Source organism: Aquila chrysaetos, chromosome 26 (assembly GCF_900496995.4).
Source record: "Aquila chrysaetos chrysaetos chromosome 26, bAquChr1.4, whole genome shotgun sequence".
In the NCBI taxonomy this organism is placed as follows: Eukaryota; Metazoa; Chordata; class Aves; order Accipitriformes; family Accipitridae; genus Aquila; species Aquila chrysaetos.
Window position 1 is genome coordinate 9422941 of NC_044029.1, and position 27106 is coordinate 9450046.

At 44.9% G+C, this 27106-nt stretch overlaps 1 protein-coding gene across 1 annotated transcript in view; it reads right to left on the reverse strand.

The window, feature by feature from the left end:
- The window catches only part of TMTC2 (transmembrane O-mannosyltransferase targeting cadherins 2), a 256843-nt gene extending 246253 nt beyond the window's left edge, over positions 1–10590 (reverse strand). Inside the window, exon 1 of the mRNA XM_030002975.2 lies at positions 10179–10590. Within this exon, the coding sequence (XP_029858835.1) occupies positions 10179–10261 (83 nt within the window). The 5' untranslated portion in view covers positions 10262–10590. The remainder of the gene's footprint in view (positions 1–10178) is intronic.
- Between the last annotated feature and the right edge of the window lie 16516 nt (positions 10591–27106).

Here is a 27106-nt window from a genome sequence, read left to right on the forward strand (position 1 = left end):
ATACCATACCTAGAAGTATCTTCCCAGGAAATGTACAGGGTTTCTTTTTGGCCCGGGAGTTGGGAGGAAGCAGGGAACGCCAAAGAAAGGATGGGAGAGTAAGAGTGACCTTGCTCGAGACTCACAAACCAAACTTCCAGATGAAACTTCACAAATTATTTCAGAGAGTTGCCCAAGGTGATTCACTGATTAAATTCTGGCACCAACAAGGACAGCCAGGCCAATACAGAGAGGCTTAATCCAAGACGTAAATATTTTTCTTATTTTAGTGGTATCTAGAGGGCTGATGCGTAACACACAAAATAAGGCTTAAGACCCTGCCTCACTTCTGAGCCTATGCCTCATTTCCAAGCCTAATTTCTTTATCTTCTTATTAAAATAATTAAAACAATCAACACTGTTGCCACACTAAGCAGTCAAATCAAATAAATACAGTATCAAGTACAACAGAAGGCATGACAGCACCTTCATCTTCACATAACTGCGGTAAATGAGAGGATATGACAAGGCACAGTGTTCCTTCAAATATATTTTTATTTGAAAAGAAAAAAAATCTATTCTTAAAAGGCGTATGAAGCATGAAAAAAGAGTTTATAGCAGAAGGCTTGTAACCTACAGAACAACAGCTACAAGTGGATTCTTCCACCCACAGAGTCACACTCGAGGCAGTGTGGGCTCCTTCCACCTCAGTAAGAAAAACCCTCGGTGGTTTTGGGGGTTAGGAAAGCTGCTCGAATGGCCAGAGGTGACTGCAGGCACCTCATCTGAATTTCCAACCGGACCTAATCCCCTTCTCAAAGTAGCCCACTGCAAGTCCACTCAAACAAAGGAGCCAGCCAAATATAACTGATCCCAACCCAGGAACCTTGTCAGGCTGTAAAATGAAATCAAGAACACGCCTATGTTACCGTACTGCTACGATATCGCATAAAGGCTAAAAGCACCAACAGATCAGCCTGCAGAAGAGAAACGACACGGTACTAAACAGCCTATGAAGGCACAGGCATCGTGTGCTTTAAAAAGCAGATTTTTCAGTGTATCGCTTAATGTGCTGCTTTGCACACTGGGCAGCGAGATCCTCCTGTGCCTTCTCAAAGGCCCACCATCGAAAACACACGCTGGAAGTGATGAAATCAAACCACACACACACAAAAGACTCGAAAACACTAAAGTCAAAGTCCTAGAGTGGCTGATTTTCAGAATGAGCTCCCACTTCAAGGTTTCATGTTAGAGACCTGGAACAAATCAGTCATTTGAAGAAAATAAAATTATTCTAGATTAGGAGTTCTGATTCTCCCCATGCTGCCCCCAAGACGTTGACCTATTACTTCATAATCCAGCGAACTGCGTCTTTCAGAGTGACTACTAAACGCCTGTCAAATGTATAGACATGGATATATAAAGAACCTCAACTGGACAACTCAAGTCCTCACTTACAGCACAGACAGCAGCCTGACCTCTGAGCGTTCCAAAACACACCTCGGGGAAACACCCCGGGCTGGAAGGCAGGCACAGGAATCACCCTGAGACGCGCAGGTCCGAAACAGAGACCAGCCACACACTGAATATTTAGAGTTTAAATGACGACGGGGCAGACCCCCTCCGCCTACCTTCTCCTCTCTAGGCAACCTCAGCACACCGATGCTTTTTACACTGGTGCTTGTGTCCTCGCGAAGTCCTCCATCTCCTGTTGGAATCTGGACAAAGCTGTATCAAGGGGCTCTTTGATAAAACTAAACAGTTTGGTGCTGGTTGGGTGGATTTTGGGGCTTGGTTGGTAACTGTGGTACTCCACAATAAGGGGCTTGGCTGACCCCTATGTACAGACGGATTTATTTTCCTGGTACTGGTGGTAACTGTTAAGGATCTTTATAATGGACAACAGCCAGTGCCTCAAGGATTTTTTTCCCCACTAAGTAATTCTGTCACCTTAAAACCACCGCAAACACCAACTTAAGGAGGCTATTTTCAGTGGAAGAGTATTTCTTAGTGCTTTACTCATACACTGGAACTCGTACGTGCTGGGGTTTTTAATACCAAAGTAAATAACCATTACCAGCTTCAATAGCTACTGAGCAAAACCTAAGAGCTATTTTAAACAGCATCAACTGAGAAATATTCCCACATAGGAGTTGGAGGCTAGGTGCTGGAAAGGCACTCCTGATGCACCACGACATCGGGAGCCTACGCACTCATCAGCCGGGCACTGCCGACTAAAGAAAAGTGTCTGATTCACAAAGCCATCCAACTCTGAGCTACATTCCCTTGCATCAGAGGGAGAGAAAATTCACAGAAAAGCAATTAAAAACTAAAGTCGCACTTACTCAGAGCACACACCCAAGCAATTGGAAACGCTCCCTACAGAAATGAAATGGTATCTCTAAGTCAGGACTCCAAACAAACACTTGCGGCGTATCTATCTTTTAATTAAGTATTTGAGAGGGTTCAAAGACTGGTTTCCCACCAGAAGGGTGCAGGTCGCTCCGCAGCGATGAAGGGAAAGTGGCACACTGGAGCCCAGTTCCTGGGCCCAGCACCAGTTATTAACTGTTATATGTAAAAAGCCACGGAGGTGGGAAAGGAAGGCAGGACAGAGATCTAGGAACGGTTTAGGCTGCTGCTGAGCGGGTTTGTTTCCATGACAATTTTGGTCACCGAATCGTGACCCTGTTTCAAGAGTTCAAGTCCTTTTTTAGGATTTAAGTACACAAATTACCAAGCTGGATGAAAATAGCATCCAGGCACTGGCAGAGACTTTACAGCAACAGTTCTGCTACCAATTACCGTGTTGTTCCTCTGAACTAATACTGGACTAGCTGACTAAAACACGTAGGAGTTAAAAATCACACAATCCTCTCATTAGCAAAATAGCCTAGAGTAATGCTAAGTTCAGAAAAACCAATCCTGGAAACGGGACGCTAAATTCAGAAAAACCTGTCCTCCCTTGAACCACGAGTCAGAGGTCAGGGTGGGTTTTTTGGGTCTGCTGAAAGGCTGGTGAATAATAGGGGATGCCACAGACCGGTCCAGCCGTCTAGCGCTAATGGTTTGTACCATCATGTGGAAAATCCTCGTTCAATTACCTGTCAGTCTCTGGCTTCCCGGGCCAGCTGGGACCGGGAGCACTGCTGAGGCCAACGTGCTTAACTCCCGGAGAGAAGGAAGTGCTCCGAGGCAGTCAACAGTGACCCCTGCAAATAAATTAAGAAACCTTTGTGGCGGACTAATGGGAAGCCTGTCCAGCTCTCTGCTGGAAGACGGATGCCAAAAAAGGTCTCAAGTTTTAGGCGCACCACAAAAATCCGCTCTTCTATTTACTAGAGTGATGGTATATACACCTGCATGTGTCTTTAGAGGTTACTCTGATTTTTAACAGTTTTTTGGAGCACGAATATGGGCCATTTGAATAAACCACTGGGGGGGGGGGGGGGGGGGATCAAAATAATTAAGATATAAAAGACAAAACAGCTTCTGCTGAAAACACAATATTTCCAATAAAACAAACAGCAATTAAAAAGATGAAGAGAAGAAGGAAAGGAGGGATATGAAGACAGTAAGTGAGCATCATTCACCTCCAATTGAAACCTCCCACTGTTCTTGAGAAACCTCCTCGTGAAGCCAATAGGACAACGAAGGCTAACAGAGCAATTCACAGTGTCCTAGGGAACGCAAGGATTAGTATTCAAGGAAGCCACTTTTACTTTTTCTCCCTCTTGAAGCTTAACAAGGCCAGGAAAGGCTGGGGTGGCAGAGCATCGGAGCACATCGACTAGCCATCCCCGGCTACGGAGGCTGGGTGGCCAAGTTTCATCGGCTTCAAACGGTCTGATTTACTGGTTTTCTTTTTCCTCGAAGCGAAAGAGATTGACAGATTACTTGATCCTTCGCTGCTGCCCCAGCGATCAGCACGTTTCTTTGTTTCACAAAGAACTGTCATATAGGAACAGCAACCCTGTGCTAGGCTGAAGCATCCTCCAAAGAGAGAGCCAAAGCGCGCACGGCTGCCTTTGGAGATGCCCGTTACGAACCATTCGCAGATCCACAAGATATTTCAACTGTCCTGAAGTAGCAAACTGAGCAGTACAGTCGACACGTTAAGTAATATTTAGGGTGCAATTCCAAAAACCAATTTCCTCTGGCTCTTCAAGTTTCATTCAGCAATGGGCTGACCTTTGGGGAAAAATGGTTTAGTACAGAGTTCTGCGGAGGGTGAAACTGGGAAAGAAATTACAGGATTTACACCCTCTCCCTCTTACTGGGGAGGGACCGCCTGTGCGAGCAATAACACAAATATCTCAAGTCTAGAGGACTATCCGGACACTGCGGGAATATGACCGAAGAACCTGATCTAGAAGAAGCAAAATGAAATCCTACTGCCACCCTGACTTAAATAACCTGCCCGCAGAACAAGCTCCCACTTTAAAAGGAAGATAAGGAGAGTTTATCTGATTAGTCACCCCAAGCAGGAAAGCATGGGGAGTTCAAAGGTTGTCAAGCCTCAAAGGCAAACAATAGGCTTCCACAATCAAGAGACATTCCAAAATTAATTTAAAAACCTGAGCGTCAAAATGTCGGAGAACAAAGAACTTTGAGCATAAGGTTCGGGTCTCCAGATAAAATGCTTCCATTTTTCAAACAACCATTTTGGACAAAAATTAGGGGGGGAAAAAAACATTGAGGGACATGGACAGCTTAAAAAGGTTTCTTTTTCAAAGACAGACAGTTAACCCAAAAGCTGTGTAAAGCCTGTAAAATATTTAGAAATAAAAATGAAAAAAATCTAACCTAAAACACTGGCCCAACAAACAGACTCACTTTTACATAAGTAACAGTAAGAATAAGCATCTTTGTCTTCAGATTTAGTCTGTTTCTCCAACTGTAGATTTGGAGCAACTTTCACCACAGGTTGCCAGCAGGCTTGCATCTACAGCTTCAGCATCAAATATTTCAGCTAAAGAAAGAAATTCCATAAACAAACAGCAAAGTCTGCTTCAGTCAACTTCACAGAAAAAAGAAAAGAAAAAAAAACCCTAGCAGCCAACAACGAGGGAAGGGCAAACTTCCAGACGAGGGAGGCAGAGGAGCCCTAATTCAGCACTCTTGCAGCTATCAGATGGTTAACAAATTGAGATGAGAGACTTCTGAGCCTTTCGAGCGACTTTCACTCTGGCAAACTTAAAGGATTCAGAAGTGCAGCTGGAATACATATGGGAGATGCTGGAGAAAGTGGATCATTTGAATTTGTAACTCCATTGTGTGCTGGAAGAACTTCCTGCAGATGAGGCGCATCCCGTCAGTGACTCAGGGAGACTCTCCGTCTGCTAACAGTCATGAATTTATTCTCTGAACCAGCTACCAGAAGTGACATGGTTTATGTTAGTGTTATATATGCAACAAGAATCTTAAAATAAAGCCTGCAGGGACATAATTTCTTTTTTGCTTCCAAAAATCTCTATACTACAGCATCTCCACTGGAAAAAAAAAAAAAAAACCCGCCACCACTATTTCGATGAAACTAAGATTTCACATTTTGATCAGTGTTTCATTCAACACAACTTTTTATGCAGAAACTCTTTTTAAATCAAAAGCCAAATATATTTTTAGATGATGTTCAGCATTTAAAAATGGAACTGGTATCGTATTAATAGATCATTATCGTGCCAGGTTCATCCCATTAGATAATCAGTTACTGATTCACTTGGTTGGTACTCAACTACAGTACCTGAAAACTACATAGCTTCAGTTACTCAGGCATCTTCTCCAGGTTATATTGTTCTTTATCAACGTGTTAAAGTCCCTGTTTCATATACAAATTATCTTTATGGTGGCTTGAAATTAGCCCACAGAAGACGCAACAGGAGGGACAAAGGGAAAACACTACAGAGAAAGCGTACAAGTCCCCATCTCCCCACTTTTCCCCACCACCAGCCTCGCTGCTGGAATTCAGAAGATTGCAGCCACCTGCAAACTGGAGCTACTGAAAGCTACTGGAGAGGTGCACTTGGAGCTGAAAAATTGAGAGTAGATGACAAAAAGGGGCCATAAAAATCACAGATGTAAATTAATAATCAGATATACACACACAACAAGGAGACAGATGGCAAGCAATTTTCCCCAGTGTACTTACACTTGTTCTTCTAGTGCACGTATTTGGGTCACTTGCTAGATTAAATCTCATGTGGCAGACCCAACAGAGGTACTGTCGAATGTGTATGGGCTCGGCCTATTTTTACATGATGCAAGTCTGACGCTACAGGGTGAAGGCATTTATCAGGATTTCTTCAATGCGGTTTGCAATATTGCCCTGCGACTTTGGAACAAAGCTGTTGGATATTTTCTACCATCGGCAAGGCTGCCCCATTCAGGCCTGCTAAATAAAATGCAGCACAAGCTAGAGAAAGTTAGTCGGTGCTACCAAATCTCACGGAAGAGTCCTACACGGAGACGGACAAATCCGTCCATGTTTTGCAGAGCACCAATTTTGTCAGTGTGCCACACAGAAAATACATCACTAAAGGTTAAAGAGTCCTACTAACACTCTCCATAAAATATGCCTTTCTTCCGACATTTGGGAGAAGAAAGGAACACCTCAATGGATGAGTTGCTTTTGACACGTTGGCTGTAGCAACGCGTGACCTCAGATACGCAGAGCAGTAAATCTTCCACACCCCAGCTACAAACTGACAGGGACCTGTCTTATTTAGCACAGGTCACATGAAGGACTACAACTTCAATGCAAGGCACCCCCAGGTCAAATTGCCTACTTTTGGGGGTCTTAAATGGCAGGGGAAAAAAAATTACGCAGCTGTGTAAAGCCTAATTGCAGCAATGGGTTTCCCTCCTGTGATGCTGGTAGATATCAGCATGAAACACGAACTGCATGTGCAGAGATTAGCTCCCCTTCATCTGGCAAGAAACTGGATTTAACCCAGTACAACAAGCAAGATCTTCAGTACATCTGCAGGAATGGAAATGGCATTTCTCCCTACTCCTTGTTATCAGTTCCAAGATGATTTTGCTCAGCAATAAATAAACCTTTATTAACAACCAACGTGAGTTCACTGTGGCATTAGACCAACATCTAACTATCTCCCCCCTCTTCCCACATTCATCTCTTCTTTTGGTTTGCTGCATGCTGCATCCAGCCTGAAATAAAACAAATAAGCAAAAAGAGGGGAAAAAAATGTATTTGTTCCTAGAGGAACAAGGAGGTTTTGAGTTGGGGAGGAGAATTTCCCCCTAATAATCTACACATGTAACTAGGAAATATCACAGCTGTCCGTGAGAGTTACAGTAGCAGGGAACAAGGTGGCAAAAGCTTGTGTTTTCTGGGTCTACAAGAAAAAAAAAAGAAAAAAAAAGCACTGTTTCTTCTTTACACTGGGTCTCAGGTTTAGAGGCTGTCACTTTCATTCAAAGTAATCAATAAGTCGATTGATCAAAGAAGATCACACGTTTGCACTGATTACGTGCGTGCCACATATCTGTCTAGCCTGAAAGAAACAATAAGTTAGGCAGGCTAATGATGAAAAGTAAGAATGTATACATTTGCTTACTCAACTTCCTCAGGCTTTAAATTCATTCAATTTCAGTTTAATTGGGTGAAGGGTGGGAAATAAAATCTTGAATCCTTTGATATAGAGTCATAAAGCCCAGACTACAAGCAAGTTTGCTATATCACTGTCCATACAGTCTTTGGTTTGGTGCCGTGCTGCTGCTAAAATATTAAGTTCTACCATTGGGAAATTGATTTTGCTATAAGAAGTTTTTACGATGCCACTTAATCTTACCCAACCTACATAAAAAAAATACAGAAAGCAATTACAGACACCCTTTACATAGTAAGCTTGATCACTATATTAAAAAAAGAACAGTCTGATGTAATTTCAATATAATGGCAAAGGGAGCAGAGAAAGCTATGGCAATATGCTGCCCTCCTGAAACAAAACATTGCAGGTTCCCAGCTTAAATGCACAATCTTGATTCACTTAAAGTTAGTAGCACGATCCATCTCCCCCATGGAGGGCTGTGTCCTGCAGCTCCAGCATCGACCTCCTTTTCTAGTGCTACGTTTCAAGCCGGCTCCTGCGGGGCAGCAAGATTCTGTGATTACAGTTAGAAGAACACTTCGGGTCTGAGAGCCTGCCTCTTTGAATAGATAACCCTTTCTAGTTCAACAATTACTAGCGTGCAACAAACATTGCTGCCTTGCCCCTTCCAGTGCTGGTCGTTGAAAAACACCCTCATTAGATGAACCTGCGTACAGAAATGCCATTAACAGGCTCTCAGAACACTCTAGCCAATGCCTAAATCTCAGCTACAACGATGAGAAGTACTTTATTTAGTTAGGAGGTAAACACATAAAGAAAGCAGTATTTTAGAACACCTTTTAAATAGGCTGGGATTAGTACCGGCAAAGACAGCGTGTCATTATCTTTTCCACTCTTTCTGTGACGACACTCAAATACCACAGTTTTCTAACTGCATTAAAGCACACTCATGCAAGATCAAGAGTAACCTTGACCTCCACATCAATAACACCAGGTAGTACTTCAAATTGCTTTCTATGCCTAGCCAATTTGAACCGGCCTGCAGGACAGGGTTATAAGCATGTCCTTAAACAACCCAGCTTCACCTAAATATTGCAACATATGCTACTTAGGGTTATGTAAATATTCCACAACTCCTGCCGTTCTTAACTATAACAAGCGGGTTTAAAATAGTGTCAGCGTGTCAAAATATTCATCACTTTCTATTGATCTGACTCAGACCTTGCCTTTTGGAGTAACAGCAGGGTTTTTTTTTCTTTTATCGCTTGTGAATGAAGTTTTGAAACGTTAAAATAGATTTAAGAAAAATCCTTGTAGATAATCGGAAGGCTCGCAGAAACCTAAAAACACTTATTTGCTTCACAAGGCTTCGTGTGCATGTAAATGACCTGACGCCTGAATCGCCACACTCTGCAGCCGACACCGTTCCCAGCCGGAGACCTGGACCAGGACTAACGCTTGGCATTTACTTCAAGTATAACGGGTTTAATAGTAGCAACCCTGGAAAACAGGGAGGTTTATTCTGGAAGCGGTGACAGATCCTTAAACGCGGCAGGTGCACCGTAATACGGCGTAAGGGAAGAAAATCCCAAGTTTAGTAACTAATCGACTCCAGGACAGGCAGGTTATTTCCCAAGGACCTAAACTGATCCTTTCGCATCCCACCAACGCGCCGGCAAGTTCAGCTCATCCGGCGACATTTTTCTCCTCCGGCGCATCCCTTACCCCCACCCCACCGCCTTCTCCCCTTCGCCCTCCTCCTCCCGCACGACCCCCTCCCGAGGCGCAAACCCCACTCGCAGGGTCGGTGCGGCCAACCCCAGCCACCCAGCAGAGCCCCACGCAGACGGGGGCACCCACACCCCCCCTCCATATCCCCATCCCCTCCCGAGCGGGGGGATGCCCGGTCGCTCCCACCTCGGTGAAGGCGAACGGCCCCGTCCGCCTCGGCGGAGCGAGCGGAGCCGCCGGCAGCCGGTCGCTCGCCCCGGAGGAGGGAGGCTGCTGCTGAAAAGCTGTCAAAGTCAACCCGCGCTCGCTTTTTTGGATGGTTTAAACGCCAACGGAGCGTGAAAACGCCCCAGGACGGTTAGTAAGTTTAGCCAGGCGTGCTGTTCTCCCCGACGCGTTTTAATTATGCGTCCGTTTTAATCGCGATCGGCTCGAGCCACCGGAAAAAAAAAAGAAAAAAAAAAAAGGCACGGGTGGGAATTCTCCCCGACTGCTAGCAGCGCCTTTCGGAAGGCAGCTACGTTCGGGAGAGGAGCAGGTAGGGAGCCCGGCCCGGCTGCCGCCCTCCCCACCGGCGGGGCTCCGGTGCCCGCGGCCGCCCGGAGGAGCCCGACGGCGAACGGCAACTTCCCGCGGAGCGGGGGACACGGGAGGCGGCCGGGCCCGCCCGTGGGATCAGCCCCCCCGGGCCACGCCAAGTTCAGGCGGCGGGTCGCTTCTCACCGGGAAAGGCTCGGGGGGGGGGGGGGACGGGGACACCGAGCCCGCCCGGCAGGCTTGTCAAAGCCCCGGCAACGGCGGGCGACGCCGCGGCCACCCGGTGCCCGAGGAGCCGCCGGGACCGCTCCCGGCAGGTGTGCGACCCCCCCGCCCGGCCCCGCCGGCTCCCCGTCCTACCTGTCATCGTAGCAGAAGTCGGCGCCCAGGGTGTTGAGGTACAGGGCGAGCCCCAGGGCGCTGCTCAACAACTCCGCGATCATCTCTCCTCCTCCTCCTCCTCCTCCTCCTCCGCCGGCCTCCTCCGCCGCCGAGCTCGTAGCGGGGCAGCCCCCCCCGGCCGGCCTCCCACGCCAGCCCCGCCGCGGCTGCCCCCCGGCACCGCGGGGCGCCGCTCCGCGCTCCGCCGGCGGCCGCAGCCTGACGGCGGTGCGTGTCCTGTCCCCCCCCACCCCAACCCCAACCCCAACCCAACCCAACCTCCGCCGCCCCCTACCCCATGGCAGCGGGGCGGGCGAGCAAAGCGGGGCGAGGCGGCTGCCGCCCTCCTCCCGCGGCGCCTGGGCGCTGCCGCGGCTCCGGCCCCGGCCCGCGCTCCCCCGGCTGCCGAGCCGGGCGCCGCCGCCGAGGCTCTGGGAGCGCCCGCGTGGGGCGCCCCGGGCTCCCACCGCGCCTGCGTGCGGGACCGCCCCGCGCCCCGCCCCTCCGCGCCCGCCCCGCCCCGCGACCCCGCCCCGCGCCCCGGGCGCCGCTGCCCGGTACCCGCTGCCCGGTACCCGGTACGCGGTACCCGGTACGCGGTACGCGGTACACGGTACGCGGTACCCGGAGCGTTCGGGCTCCGCCGCGGGCTGGGCTCGCCCGCTGCTGCCGCTAGCTCGGCACGACCCTCGTCCCCGAGGTTGTTCTTTTTTCCTTCCCCTTTTCTCCTCTCGCCGTCCTCCTCCTCCTGCCTTTCTTTTTTCTTCTGCTCGCCGTCGCTTTTTCTCCTTTTAGGGTCTTTTTCTTTCTTTTTCGTTTCTTTTCCTCTCGTTTGCTCATCCCCTTCGCTCTGTTCCCCTTTCCTCCCCCTTCCCATCTTGCTTTTCCCTGTTCCCCTTGCCCCCCCCTTTTCTCCCTTTTACCCCACCGCCCAGCCTAGGTCAGATGGAAGCTCATCAGTAGGAAGGAGCGGGCCCGTACCATGGCGGGTGGGATGCCAGAGCAGGGGGGTCCACGCTCCCACTCGCCCTGAGCCGGGTATTCCCCTCGCTGTCAGCACAGAGACATCCACGGGGAGCTCTTCGCTCAGCTCTTCGCTCAGCTCCCAGTTAAGCAAAACCAAAGTAAACCCCTGAAACTTGGCGGGGGGGGGGGGGCTGGAAACACACACTCCCCAAAGCAAGGAGCCCTGCAAACTGGGGTTCCCTCGGGGGTGCTGCCTGCGAGAGGTGAGGTGGGCTTAGCCCGAGCCACGCGGTGTGAGTGGGACAAATAAATGGCCCGGGCAGGAAATCCAGCAGTGGGAAATAATGCACCGAAACCACCTTCAATAATTCGTGGGATATAGAGGCATGTAGTTATGGAAAGGGATTGTTTCCTTTTTTAAGAGGGTTTTAAAAATGTTGCCTCCTTTTTCTGTTAGCCAGCCCTTTATAGAACTGTTTCCTCATGATTTCCATCAAGTGGCACATCACGCTGTCCCAGAAGAATGGGAGTCTGTACATCAAACTGTGTCTAATAAACTGGGGAGCTTTTAACAAGTTTTCTTTCTCCCCTATGTGATTATTTAATGCTGTTCTTTGCAACCTCAAAATATATTAAGTGCATTAAGACCTCTTTCAAGCAATGCCTAAAGTGCTCCCGTAAAGTCTGCCCCAAGTCTCACAAATGCCTCAGCTGCTTTTGCTTAGGTTCAGGGGCTGTGTTATCACCATCAGTGGCAGTAATTGCAGACCTGGGGGGAGGGTGCGTTTTGTTCGGAATATTAAAGCTTTGAGGGGCCTTCTTGAACCCATTAGCAGATCACATTGATCTGGCGTTAAACTTTTTGGTCTGAAGCACAGAACGTAGCAACCTCGATTTTAAAGAGTTGGTACGCTTTGTCAGAAGAACTGTGATCCTTACTTTCGGACGCCAATTCTCCATGTGTTTCTGGACCTACTGCCAAGATCCCAATCATCCTGACTTAGTCCTTCTTGCTGCAGCGGGATCGCTCGGCTTACGCACCGGGTTTGCACAGCTCCTTTTCTGGAACCTCCTAATAATCTCTGCATAAAAAGCAGTATAATTGCTGCTGAGTCACGGTGGCAGAAGTCTCTTGTTCTCCATCAAAAGCGCATGGATTTTTTCTTCAAAGAGGCAGGACTACTGGCTGGGGTAGATGAGGGCTGGCAGAAAAGCTTTAGAAACAAACCAAATCCTCCAGGGGAAAAGTTTAACAAAGCCCAATGCTGGCTAATAAAACCAAATGTCAAGCGAGGGTGGGATGAAATGTGTAGGCTGTGCGGAGAGCGCCTACTCCGCTGGCCGTGCCCAGGGCTCCAGGGTGGCTGGAGGTACCGTCAGGGCTCCGCCAGCCTCTCCAAGGGGATTTAGCTCCACTCACAAGGGTCTACCAAGCCTGCATCTTGCAGAAACGTTTCTCTGTATAAACAAAGGATAAGCGTCCTCCCAACGGCAGGAGCTTTCTCTGATGGAGAAAACCTGGTTTGCAGAAAGAAGGAGACGGCAGCGTGTGCCTGTACCAGCCCACCGGTCAGCTCTGGGACCCTGCACGCCCGCCAAGCTGGGGGCAGCAGGTGGAAAGAGCCAGTGCAGAAAGCTGGAGACGAGTTCGACATAAAAATTATTGTCCTTGTTAGGCAAACAACACCGCAGAAGAAAACAAGAGGGTAGAAATCGAAGCGTGATAGGGGAATTCCTTCTGTTCCTCGGTTAGTTAAAAGCAATAAATGCACCGGAGTTATGAACAACATTTATACTTTACTATATTACCTGGAGATGTCAGATAACATTCTGACTCATAGCAGATTTACAGCGTGACGTACGGTAATCGCAAGGTATCAAAAGAGGTAATTTAGAAGTTCAGAAGTGTCACTAAGCAGCCATTTCCAAAATAACCTTCACTTCCAGAAAGTCATTGTCACAGACTCTGGTATCAGGGAAAAGAGAAGAGGTGGAGGGCTGTAACCACACATAATAATAACAGTAATTGTAAAGATAACTAGCGTTATGCAGTCTAGCAGCTGACCTATTGTGTATAGCCTAGTAGGCAAATTCACATGCTTTATTGCAAATATGGCAATCAAAAATAATCTGGTTTAATACCCGTCTGAAAATCTCTTCATTAAAAACACTATAGACTCTGAGTCACTGTGCTACAATATACTTCACCTAAACTGCGCCTGAAAGATTAAGTTGTGGCACAGCACGTAGAAATACATGTCTGTCACAGTGACGGATTTGGTTAACCGGTCACTGACTATGAGACCTTAAATGTCAGGGTAATGCATGTGGTGCAGATCCCTCAACAGATTAGATTAGACACTTCAATTTCTATAAACTGGGTTCATTTGCTGGAGCTTGTAGAAAATATTTGTGCCAACTTCCTCAAAGCATCTGAGAAGAGAAAGGCCAACCCCCTGAAAGCTGCTGGGATTTTTTATTAGAATGAGGTAACTGGATAGTAAATGTTACTCTAGGAATAATCAAGTGGGATTTATTAATTTTTTGCCAGTTCTTATGCTGAGATACCATCAAATAAATGTCATAACATATTGTGCATAATTTTGAACAACATAAATTACATCCAAAGATGTGACTTAATGAGCCTCAGAAATGTAAACTTTGGTGCGTTTCAAAACACCCACACAGTTGCTGTTGTTAGCAGTCGAGCATAAGCTGGTGTTATCTAAGGAAGGAAATCGAGTTAGCTGAATGCATGCATGAACAAGTGACCTTACTTTATCGAAAGTGGAGAAAGTGGGGTAGAGAAGAATGTTTTAGCCAGGTGCCTCCTTCAGAATTACTCACTGATTCGTAGAGGTAAAGTTGTTTGATTTTGTGAACTAGGATCTAAGCTGTCTTCCTTCATGCTGACAAGATCATATTAATTCTCAGAGAGACCAGTATTTCTGCTTCCTCTAAGAAATTCCCCTTTTTTTTCCTTTTGCTAGTGCTATAATAATAATAATAACATTAGCAATGACAACCAAATTAAAAAATAAGTTGCAACAGCAAAACAGTGAAATATCATGGAAATCTGCATGAAATAGGACAGTAAAAACAAAACACGTGCAGAAAATCCAAGCACATGCAGGACTTGCATCAGTACTTGGAAGAGATTTTAACTGAACACATTTCCTAAGGAAGTACATTTCCAGGAGGCACCAGTTCCTACTTTAGATCAGTCAGTGGAGCTAGAGTATTGCTGCAGAGCTGGAGAGAGAGAGAAAACCAATGCATTTTTAGCTTGACCTAATCTAATTATGCAGACTCTCTCTAGGAAGAAAAAAGATAGTTATAGGGAAGTTTCTTGTGTGCACAAAAGGTGCAAGAGCATTTGTGTAACTCACAGGTGAGCCTATCTCAAGCAAGATGATTGCTCCAAATGGCTGTGACTAAAAATGATAACGCATTTTATGGAAAATTTTAGGACTAAAACCTAAATCCGGGAAGGGACTCGGATATCTCATTCTTCAGAAAATTCTTCTATGTGTTAGACGTAGGTGCCAGTGTGGTTTTTGTGTTCACCTGACATCAGACAACCTAAAGTTTCAAAGTACCTAATTCTACACAATTAAAGTCCCTATGCATCTGGATTGTCACCTGGTGTTTTCAGAGCCACCCAGAAAAAGACACTGTCGTGTCGCTTAAAGCTTTAGCATATCTTGAAGCTGTATAACAGTTACCAAAACAAGCCTTTTCTTGCCTTTGTGAGACCTGAGACAGGAGCGTGCAAAACAAAACAACACGCAGATGATTCTCTTTCAACTGGAGCCTGGGCCAAGGACACAGAGGACACAAGGTACCTTTGCCTAATCTGGAGAATGGATTTGAGCTGTAATGTTGTGACTCTGAAGTTACTGCGCCAACATCGGGCAGCCTAGGACAGGACGCTTTCCCATCCAAACTATGCCATTTTAATACAATATTCATTTATTCATTGTATGCAAGAGTAATTGCTTCGATGCTGGCAGTTAGGACATTCGTGTAGCGTTCGTGTAATCTGGAATCAGATGACTACTCCAAATCGGGAGGAAAAGGACAGACTGTGAACCCTGACAGCTCTGGTGAAGAGCTTTAAATTCTAAAGCATTTGTAATGAGGGCTAAGGGAGCTTCCTCCTAGCTGATTATTTTTATGAAAATAAACTAATTTATGTAGTCACCTACCTCCAAAATATGTTCACTGATAAAAATTGTAAGGAAAAGGGGGTAGTTCCTTGCAGCTAAATTCTTGAATAAGTTCTGACATATATTTCCACCGTTTTGGCAAAGTTTTTTGTTTAATGTCCTGCTATAGTCGAGAAGAAAACGGTCAGATTAAGTTCTGCTCCTCTGTGATTAAAAAACTCCAGATATTTGATGGAAAACCTGGGATTTTTTCCTCCCCAGTGCTTTAGGTGTCTGCATACTAGTCTTGCTGTCCTCTGCCAATTCCATCTTCAGATGCCTGAGCCTTCCCATTTAGGAATATCTACTAAACTGACTATTGGTGTTCTCTTCACTCATGTGCAGCAGGAAACGATGCATCTCGCATCTCAGAAGGATGCTCCAGTTTTCCAAACTGCACCAATTGTCAATTAATTTGCTGCAGGATACTGTTGACTCATTTACTGATTTCTGGTGGTATGCTCATTACTGCTTGAAGTCAAAGAGCAACAGCACAGCCAAAGGTAGTTTTTAGTCTCTTCTGAAGTTTCAAGGATGATTTTCTTAATGTTACTCCATTCTAGACTAATCCTAGTCTGCTTTACATATTTATCTCCCTTGTCCTTTGAGAGAGCTCACAGTGAGATCAAAAAGAGGTTTTAATCCTTCTTGTTCAGAATAAGTTGACAGTGTAAACTTACTAATTGCAGATATGTCAACCTGTCATCTCCCAGAACATGAGCCTCTTTACTGTTTGTTTTTTCATACTTTATAAAAATAGCAATATACCAGTTTTCTTTTTTTTACAGTTCCTTTTATCAAAACAGCTCAAAGAAATACACATAGTTAAAAGATGGCTCTGGAAGTAAATTAGAAGTAACCTCATTTTACACAGGTGGAAATCAAGGCAACTGGCATTTGTGCCGATTTATCCAGATCAGATGGGAACTCTAGAGCAGAAGAGGAATCTATCCGAGATCCCAGGCACGATTCCCAGTCATTCATTTGCTTTCATCATGAGATCATCCTTCCATTCACAGTAATTGATATTTCCTTAGACAAAACACAATGGAATTATCCCAGGGATTAATTTGGCCTAAGACGTTAATTCTGAGAAAAGTCCTGCTTGACAGACGGATGCCTGCAACATAACCAAGAAGTCTGTAGCGCACAGCCTGGATTTTGTGCAGGTGGAGGACAGGGAGTATGAGTGGTATATCATATCCTGCCTCTCATCATTTCTTGGCAGTTGTATTGCCCAGTAGATGGAAAAGCTTCATCAACAGCTGAAAATCTGTTTCTTGTCATCTTCCTTCCCATAGAAAGAAGTGAGTCATCGTGCTGTCCATCAGTACTTTTCAGGGTACTGACATTTCCCCTGTGATGCAGATGTTGAAAGACAGTTTAATTTTAGTCTAGATCTGTCTACTTCTACTTCATTTGTCCTTCAAATGTACAACCTGGGATATAGGCTGTGAAAATTGGACAAAAAATGATACGTCTCTATGGCAGCAACATCAGACCCTCGTCCCACAGCAGAGCAAAACCAGCCAAAGATGCAAGTGTAATTTCCACCTCAATCCCTGCAGATTTTCTATGGAATAACCTAATTTACTTCTTTACTTCGGTGCAATCTTGGCTTCCTGCTGTACAAGCATGAAGTAAAGCCAGGAAAACCATGATTACTCTTATTTTTTGGGAGAACGTGTCAACATAACCAAAACATATCTAACACCAGCACAAGCACAATTCTCAAGAGTTAAATAAACAAGGGAAAATTATTATAAGGAGTAAACCTTTGAATCCCTCTAAACAGAGTCAGTTTGATTTTTCATAATAATGTTGGAACCAAATGACGTTTTGTACTGTAATGTAGACAAGTCCAGAGAGGATAGTCAAGGAGTTCTAGGTTCTTAACGAACAATAAAGCAGAAACAGCAACTAAATTAGCAGGAACTAAATTGTTTCTTCTCCTCTGCTTGCTCAGTTTGAGAAATATCTTCTCCATATACATGAAATCCTGAATGAAAATCTCAGATGGCCTCTGTCTCCATACTTTAAAACATAATTACCACATGCCAGCAATAAAGTCACATTAAATTAATTTTTAGTGGATTAAAGACATTACAACTTTTTTTAGTGGATTAAAGGCATTGCTACTTTGATTTAGAGCTAAGGCAATTGCTTCTTTTATTTGCAAATATGGAAAAATACAAAAGATGAACTGGTTGGGGGCGGGGGGGGGTGTACAGGAGGTTTGTAGCAGAAGTTTAATCAGTTCAGTGGAGCATTCGCAGCTTTTAAGGGACTGCAGTGACTCAGGATATGCAGGTGACCCAGATTTCTCCCCTGCTGTGTCACACAAAGAGCTGGGTATAGAACTGTATACTTTCTGTGATCTGTGAGTCAATTGGTTGGCTACAGGCTATTGCATATAGATGCTGCATTCCAATTACATTGGTGTGTGCCATAGGATGCAATGAAGTGAAGGTTATAATCTCCAGCGTACACACCAAAAATAAAATTCTTTGGAGACCCTACTCAGGCACTTTTTTCTCCCATGTACACTGGCACAGAGGAGAGAATTCCCCTGTGTTTTGCCAAGTAGCAGCATTCTAATTTATTTAATCTTTCCGTAATTTTTTTCTAGTAATGTTTGCTTACTTTGTTTGCTTGGGAAAATATACCTAGCCCTAGCTCCCATAAACTTTACCATCACCAAACTGGCCCATTTATACCAAAGTCTTTGTGCACTGGTAACAGCAAACTTGGACTTCGATCAGTCTCTAGTGACCTTCGGGAGAATTTAGCGTTGTGAGATTGGTTTTCGTTACAATTTATAGAGAAAGTTAGTAAAAAGAATGTTGTGCTTTCTGTTTCCATTAGGAATTTTTGGAAAACAAAGATATCCTACTGAATACATCTCATGAAAAATATTGACTTTCTGTGCTAAAGCGTTCATTTGGGTTCCTGAATCTGCTAACAAGTGAAAGATGCAACCTGCTCTGTCAACAAAAGGATTTGCCCATGTGCTAGCTACCATGTGGTTAAAACCATATTTTCTAGCGTAGGTACATTGTCAGAGATTTTGTATCGTATTTGCAGCTGGTATAACTTGTCATAGCTTCAGCAGAACTGTCACAGTTTCTATCATCTAGTGTCTATTCCTTAGTACTTAATACAGAGGGAGGCATGAAAAGAGATAAACAGGTCCAGGGAATGTTGACATTTTAAATTCCTTCCTACCCTATTTTGCGCAAGAAAGAGCATTACATTTGGCTATGTAAATAGATCCCAGATTTTAAAATAGCCAGGTTCTTTTCTGCCTCAAGGAGAAAGAAAGATATAAACCAGAATTATTGGCTTTCTGTAATATTTTATATTCAATTTTCTCTTGTTACGTTCATGCCATGTAATTGTGTGCACATGTGTACATGCGTGGTCCTTGTTGTACAGGGTTACAGCCAGATTCTTGTCCGCGTGCCAGAGCTCTACCGGGGGTTCAGGGAGTTGCTGCGCACTCTCCTTTATTCTGCGTACAACAATGAATACTCCTTCCTATATCTGCCAAACGCATGGTTTGATCCCATTGATATCCATTTGGCATCAGGCTGTTATTCACTAACCCTTCACCACAGCTATTAATCACATGCACATGCAAAGTGCTGTTTGCAAGGGGTGGGTTCCCATGTCTGCTTTGTTGTCTCGGTGTTATTAAAGGCTCTAATACCCCTGTTCTGGCCTAGTATTTCTCATCAGTCCGTCGCTGAAATACATATCCCCGAGTGATTCCTGGCTCTCCACCCCATTCCCAGCACCCACAACACATAGACCCGTCCAAAGCGTAGGGCATATTCCAACCGTTTCCAGGAAACTGCCTTTTCCATTACCTCGGCGTTATCCCTCTTTTGTCGGACTCGCCCTCGACACTGCGCTGTTGTATGTTGCCGCCTATTTTAGCGGGGGGCTTTGGAGAAAAGCACCCAGTTTAGAATGCCATTCTGAACGTTTAACTGACTGCAGATTCTTCATTCTTCATCCGGTTTGGTCTCAGCGACTTGCCTAATTTGGGCCGATTTGGACAGTTTCCATTAGCAGCGACAGCAGATGGTAGTTGGCTGAAAGTTCCTGTGACACAATCCTCTACGTATACAAATAACCCACAAAGTACTTTTTTTTTCCCTGGTCGCAGCTGAAATCAGATAAGAAGTTTATTTGTAATTCCCACCCTCCTTAAATAAAATTTTCTCTTTAACTTTAACTTTTTAGTCCTGACAAAAGTTAGTCATGAATACTGCCAGATAAGCGCTGCCCCAGGGCTACAGAGCAGCACCAGCCAGGCAAAAGAGCTACCAAACAAGACTCCAAAAATGTTGATAGCAACCCAAGAGCTTTACCAGCAAAAAGGAACTGAGTCATGAGCCTGATTTTGTGAACACGGGATCAAACCCTTAGTTCACTTAAGTCAGCATTGCTTTGGTGCAAAGACACAGCGATTAGGCTGGCTGAGTGTCTCACATAGGATGTCTGTAAATGCATCTCTTTCCATCTTTGCCATACACTCTATAGGGAAACTGCTGTAACGCTATTTATGCAAAGAAGAGAAATGTCTCATTTTTGCATATATCTGCACTCAGCTTTGGAGATAATTTCTGATGGTCTCTACAACGTGTATTCTAAAAGCAAACCTTCAGTGGCAAAACATGGAATAATAAATTATTCTTCAGCAGCAAAAAGAAACTCTTGTCACCGGGACACATTTATCTGATTCATATTCTCCAGCGATCACTTTTATTGCAGCTTTTTAAGCCAAATGGTTTAGTTTGAGTTTATAAGTTTTCTGATGTTCAAAGTTTGGCAATGGGTAGACAAAAACACACACATAGCAGAGGACGTGATGGGAAAAAAAGGGAGCACAGGGCTGGAGTGGGTTTCCTGAGACGCTGAGCTCAGGGTCCTCCAGCTGCAGGCAGCTGTGGATGGGGCCAGTACCCATTATACCCAGTTTCCCAGTTATATTCCTCTTGGGCTGCTTCTTCTGGTGTTCCTATCACAGAACCCAGTGCTTCTGGATGTTTTGGGAGCATTTAGGGAGCTCAGAATTACAGAAACAGATGTCAAATGTCCCTAATTTGCTGTGTAGCTATTAGAAATCATGTTTTCTTAATCCCGTTGTCAAAATGGAGCCAGGAAGATCTTTGCCACAACTAATACTTAGCATTTTCCCCAGCCTACTTTCCTTATGAGGCGAAGTGGAGAAGTGTCTGAGAAGGCCTACAAAGCTGAACAGCAAGCTCAGCTGTTCATCCCCAAACACATACGCACTCACCGCCACCAGAAGCAGCAGCTACTTGGTGCTGCACTTTTAGAAGATCTTAAACGCCCAGAGCGCTGCACTCCAGCAACAATCTTTTTCTTCTCATCTGGAATAAGTATGTGTGGCTGCACAACTTCAGAAAGGAGGAAAACTTACCTCTTTTTTTTGAAAGAGTTTGAGGAACTTAAAAATAGCACACAAAAATAATAATATAAAAAAACCCCTTAGTATTGCTGTCAAAACTAACCTTTATTCTAAATGAAGAGAAGTGACTACACAGAGGTGAGGGCATGGCTGCCTACCCTTTGCATTAATCATTTCTGCTGGAAAGGTACAGAGGGAAGCGTACGGTGATTAATCCAAAAGCGGTGGGAGGATGGCATTCTAGGAAGAGCACAAAAGTCCCAGGTCCAGAAGTCGCTGGTTTACAATGCAGGATGATATCACTTCAGTAGAAAGTTACAGTTCAATGCCCCATTGTCAAATCTTATTCTGTAAGTATATAATACAACAGATCAAGAAAGAAGCATGTTATTCTTTCTAAATCACAAGGATTGAAAGGTAATCATTTCCTCTGTCTGTCTTTCTTTCTTTCTTTCTGATTGCAGCATTCTCTCTCCTCAAATCCTAAATAAAGCCACAATAAAGCCAATGGTTTAGAGAGACTTCCAAAATGCCTTTCAAAAATTCGTGATGAATTGATGAAGGAGTTTACTTTCAGGCGGTATTTTAAGTTAGAGACATTTCATAACAAAAAGGGACTGTGTTTGTTAGCAGGTGCAGAGGATAACTGTCTCTTTTCACTTAGAGACACCCCATCTATTTTCAATCTGCTTTCAAGTTTGTTTGAGATTATTTTACCAGTGCAGAGACTTAGGAGGCTTTAGAAAGTGTGTGTTCCTGCAGTTTAGAATATCTACTCTTGGGTTTGGGTTTGGGTCCGTGGAATTTGCGGTCATATTTCTTCCCTTTCACCGTTTATCCTGTTCTTAATCTGCATTGATTTTCCCCCTATAAAGCAGAAAAAAAATCAATTTTCCATTATGTTTTTAAATCAGTCATAGCAAGAGTTAAGCAGTTGTGGGCACTGCAGGTAAAACAGCTGATAATCAGTTGGGCAGGTATCTCATTTATTACTCCGAGTTGACAGGGGGTTAAATTCTTCCCTTGGCAGCAGGGCTAAGGCAAGCAGAGCAGCGGTGCCTCACATCCAGGTACAGCGCTGGCCAGAGCAAAGTCCACCCCAGAGGCTGTGCCCAGCGGTGTCGGAGACGGTTCTGCCATCCTGGGGGTCCCCGGGGGAGCTCGCACCGATGACTGCAACATCTAGAACGGAAGAAACAGCTAGAAAGAGGCAGCAGCCTGCTGTCAGCAGACTTCAGGGTCGGGAAGTGATTCTCCCATCTAAGCATTTGTTAGTCACTGGCTGGGAGACCTCGGTCTGCTGCTGCATTACAGAGGCAAGACAAGAAGTGCTGAGACCGGAGCTGCCCGGGCAGTGACTCACCCAGGGCCTGAAGCAGCTTTCCTTAGAATCAATGGGAGCCTTTCAATTGGTTTTACAGCAGGAGTTTGTTCAACAGTCACCATTGCGTGCTGGGAATTATTTGTCCGGTGGAAAGCGCAATGAAAAAACACATTCCTATATTCACCATCCTCAACTGACAAGGAATGAAAGGACCCTGGTAAAATAAAGCAGTTGCAACCTGCAAAAAAGATGCTTCGGGAGTCTGAAGACCGGCATAAGCAGATCTTTCCCTTCCCTGATTATTAAAGTACAGGGTCGGGAGACTGCTCTATGTAATAACTCGCTGTGGTCACAGCTTCGGTTTCACTACTATGACTCACCCTTGATTGCTCTTAGGTAAGTGCCAGATGCCTTCTTATTGCTCTCAAGCTTCAGTTCAGCAAAACATACAAGCACACGCCTAAACACTTTTCTGAATAACAATGGTCTTCGCACGTAATTAAAATTCAGCACACACTTAAATGCATTGCTGAATCAGGGCCTTAATGCTCAATACGGGTGATTAAAGGATCATAATCTAATAGTTTTTGCTGACAATGTGACATAATTTTTCACCGTACCTCTGTAAAATTGGAATAAAAGCTCAAAATGAAATTAAGGAGTACCTTTAAACTAGCTAAACATTATGGTACTGAAAAAAAACCCAAAATGCAGGTTCAGGTCTCTGCTGGAAGCACGGGAATTTAATTGCCCCATTAATCACACTTTTACACTTCATCACATTTAAGTATAAAATATTGATCAATGGTACTCTCCGTTGCTCGATCTTCACAGTGCTAGCCGGGACACTTTGCATTTCTCCAGACTCCGCGGCCTCTCCGCTGTGTCCTGCCCCTAGAGAAGAGGCCAGTACCGGGCACTCCACGGTGACTGGCACCGACGGGCTCTCAGGGCCGTTTTCAGAACTGCCACTTCACTTTCGGCTATCTGAACGGGGATGTAGGGATGTAGGGCAGCGGTTCTTCGAAACAGCAGGACAAAACTATTAGGAAAATGCTGCCCCTTGGTGGTCACTCCTCCCTTATCACTGCTGGCTGGCACAGAACGGTATACTGGTGCCTGTCTCCATTCCCACCCCGTTTTTTTCAGCCAAATCCAGCCAGCTTCCACCACTTTTCAGTGCCAGTCTCCTCTCTGACTCGCATACAGATTTTGCTTTCGCCTCCATGGCACTCTGGGTACATTGTAGAGGTATGCTTGAAACACAAAGAGAGGTAAATTCTTCCGAGCGGTTTGGGTATAACACCCGCTCCTTTTTGGTTTGGCAAAATACCAAATGCTTCTGCTGGACATGGTTTCAGGCAAGACTAAGTTGCTAGCGACAATCAAAAAAGGCAATGCTTTTCTGTAGGGATGTTCTGACAGATTCCACACTGCAGCCTTCCAGCCCCTCAGCCCTCTCAGGGAAGACGACTAGAAGTTACACCATTAGATTAACTGCACGTACTGGGAACAGCAGGATTACCTAAGACTTGTACAAGGTTACATATTTCATGTTTTCCTCAATTTTACAATATGTTGTTTTTACTAAAAAAAGCATGCAGCACTCGTATGTGCTACAAGTTTATCTTGTGCTGGTCTACCTAGTGACTCCTTCCATTCGCTCCGCGCGGCCGTTAGACCGCTCCAATCTGCAGACATCTCAGGAAGAGTTGCTCTTTCCTCAGGCGTTGGGTCATCAAGCTCACCTGAAGTCGTGTGCCGTTGGACTGCTCTGGTTCATGGCCAGTGTGACCCTCACATTTTCCTCTTCATCATGGGGTGAAGGTGCTCCAGGGCTGAGCATCTACAGACTCCGATTGCTTTCTGTCCTAATCCCTAGGACCCCTGTTTTCCTTAATTGCCAGAGAGCCCTTAGCCAGCTGCTCTCCTTCATAAGGTCATTTGCAGGACAAGCTGTTTTCAGTCCCCGATTGATCTTACAGACCATTTAGTGCGATGGGAGCTGCAGAATGGATATTTGCGTCTAGCTCTGGCTTCCCCTCCTGCCACTCTGCTTTTCCCCCCTCGCATGCACTCCCCCAGGGATACCGCTTTTACTGCTGGCATTTTTCCCGATCCATCCTCGAGCACACAGAGCCAGGGTCGCCCACACAATTCCTGGTGCTATGTGAGGAAGCGTCTGGGTCCCTCCTGGACCTTGCTTGGCCGTCACGGAGAGTTTCCACTCTCAGGCACTTCTTCCTCTCTGCCAGCTTCTGCTCCAGCAAGCAAACATTGCGGTTTCCCGCATTTGGCCATTGGTCTAGACCACATGAACTCTCGCTATTGTTTTGTTGCCTGTTTTAAGACCTTCTGCTAGGATGCACTTTTACCACACCCAGATTTTGTTGACACTCTTTCAAGTCTTCTCATATGATCCTAAACCGTAACAAATCATCCCCCCAGGCTTGCTTTGTGGTTCTTACCTCATGCTTCCTGCTCTTGTATTGCTCTCCCTTTATCGGGAAGCTAAAATGACCGGCCATGAAACTATCTTTATTTCTATTACTTGATTCCAGTTTTGTGACCCCTCAGCTCAGCACCTGCTACTGGGTAGGCTGGGAGTGCCACAGGCACAGACTAGACTGTCTCTGTGCGACAGCAATCCAAACTGTCAGAGCTTCATTTTTCAGGCCAAAATTAATCTCACTGTTCCACAGGCAGTTTTCCCAAGCAGAGCCATATGACTTGTGGTTGTTTTCCAGCATAGTTCAGAGAACACCCATAGTCTCAGACAGTCCAGTGCAACTTGGTCATTCTTAATTGACATGTCCTGTCTGACTTGCAGGCTAAATGGTTTCTTTAGTTACATTAGACCGAGGGACCTTATCTTCTTGAAACCGCTCTAAGAACTGACAGACAGAGGTACTCCAGCTTCCAGTCCTCCCTGGTGGGATGGGTAAATCGTGCAGGCTTCTCGCTCCTGGCCCCTGAACAGTAGATTTTCACCTCCTGTGACACCTCACCTCCCACTGCACGCTGGTCCTCTCCTACCCAGTTTGGGACAGCCTTGCACAGGGCTCCAAGAACTGTTCTCAGATCATCACACCAGCACTGTAAAATGGTTGGGGGAAGTGGGGGAGAAGATGATGGTGATGTGGGCAGAGAAAAACTACATACTCCAGTGCCAGATGTAAACTGTCACTGGTCAGTACTCCCACTGGGATATGCCTGGGCATCCCTTGCTGCTTGGCACAGTGCAGCATTGCTCCCTTTTATCTCCTTCCAGGCCCTTTAGCTGATTCATCCAAATATCACTGTCTTCCAGAGTGAGCTGGTCATGTAAAAGTTATAGTCACTTTAATATTAATTTAGTCACACACACTCACAAAAAAGCCTCTGCCACCTCTCCTGGATTGAATTCCCTGAACACTCTTCATTCCCTCATAAACACTAATGCAGCAAAAACCATGTTTATTTTTTTAAATGCATTTTACTTGAGCTCAGCTTAAGGTGATTTTTTGACAGCCAAAAAAAGCAAACACCAGCTCCCAGGTCTGCTCTTCCACAGGGAGGTCTGACAGACAGCAGCACTTTCGAGCTTTAGCCACTGAGCTGTTCAGCTATCAGTTAGAGACAAGAAGTTTAATACAGAGCTGTTTCTCTCCGTGTTCAGATTTCGACTGGGTAAGTGTAAGTATGGGCACAACAGCTAATTAAAAGTGGCTCTTGCGAGATGTGGACATTGTGAGAGCTGGGCTATTCTTTTTTTGGGAAGGGTCATTAATTCTTTTCTGATGTGTATGGTATATGCACATCTCCCTTACACCTGAAACACCACAGACCTAATATCTGTGGATTTAATATGTGAGGATTGACTAAAACCAACCCGGATCAACTGTCTAGGGTTGCTCTTTCCATGTCGATTATCAAGGCAAGAACCAAGAAAGGAGGAGTTGAACATAAATATGGTTGTAGAGGCTTTATGGACCTCTGGAGCATGGCAGAAGTACGTGTCCAGTTCTGCATTTCCTGGGGTTAGTCCGTATCTAACAAAACCTTACTGATAAGCGTCCAGCCTGGCAACTCACTTTCTCTATTAAAAAGCAAGTAGCTGGGGTATCTCCTCTCATACACGCAGATCTACTGGCATTAATGAAAGACACCATGTTTTCCAAGGATTGTTGTGCATTGTATTATTACTATTACTATTATTGTTATTATTATTACAACAATAATATATTTTATGTATTGTCTACTATATACTATATGTAATATATATTAGACATAATAGTTTGTACTTACATATCACTTTTCATCTCATATCTTCAAGATTTTTATAATTCTAACTCCATTCTACTGCATTGGTTCAAAGGCAGTTATTAGTAATACACTATTTTACAGACTGACAAGTAGAGAAACAGATAACTTAAATTACTTGTGCAAAAATTCGCAGAATTCCTCAGTCTTAAGTCTAATATTGATTTAACTTAACAGAACAAACTACATGCTATGCAGCACTAAAATCTTTTAAACTTAGTTGCACTGTGAGAGGGGAAGACAACACTTTCTAAAAGTTTAGATCTTGTCTCTTTTGCACTGCCTATTTCAATTAGAAAGATCAAATGCCCACATTACCGAAGGTAATAAAATGCACATCAAAGCCCTATCGTTTGTGTGTATCAGAAAACCTATGGCTTTATAATTAAACAAAAATAAAACACACAGTTTATTAAGCTACCATATCTGTAGTACCGCTTAGATTCTTATATGATATACATTATCTCAGTTGTTTTCCCATGGAATGTTTACATGGACAGAGGAAATATAGCCTATTCTAAAAAAGGTTGAATGTAACTCTTGTAATATCATTCTGAAAGTGGTGAGGAAATGTAAGAATATGGTGATTTACAAAATTTATGTAACATAAATTCCAGATGCTTGTCATGTGAACAGTCTTTTATGTCGAACACACACACACACACAC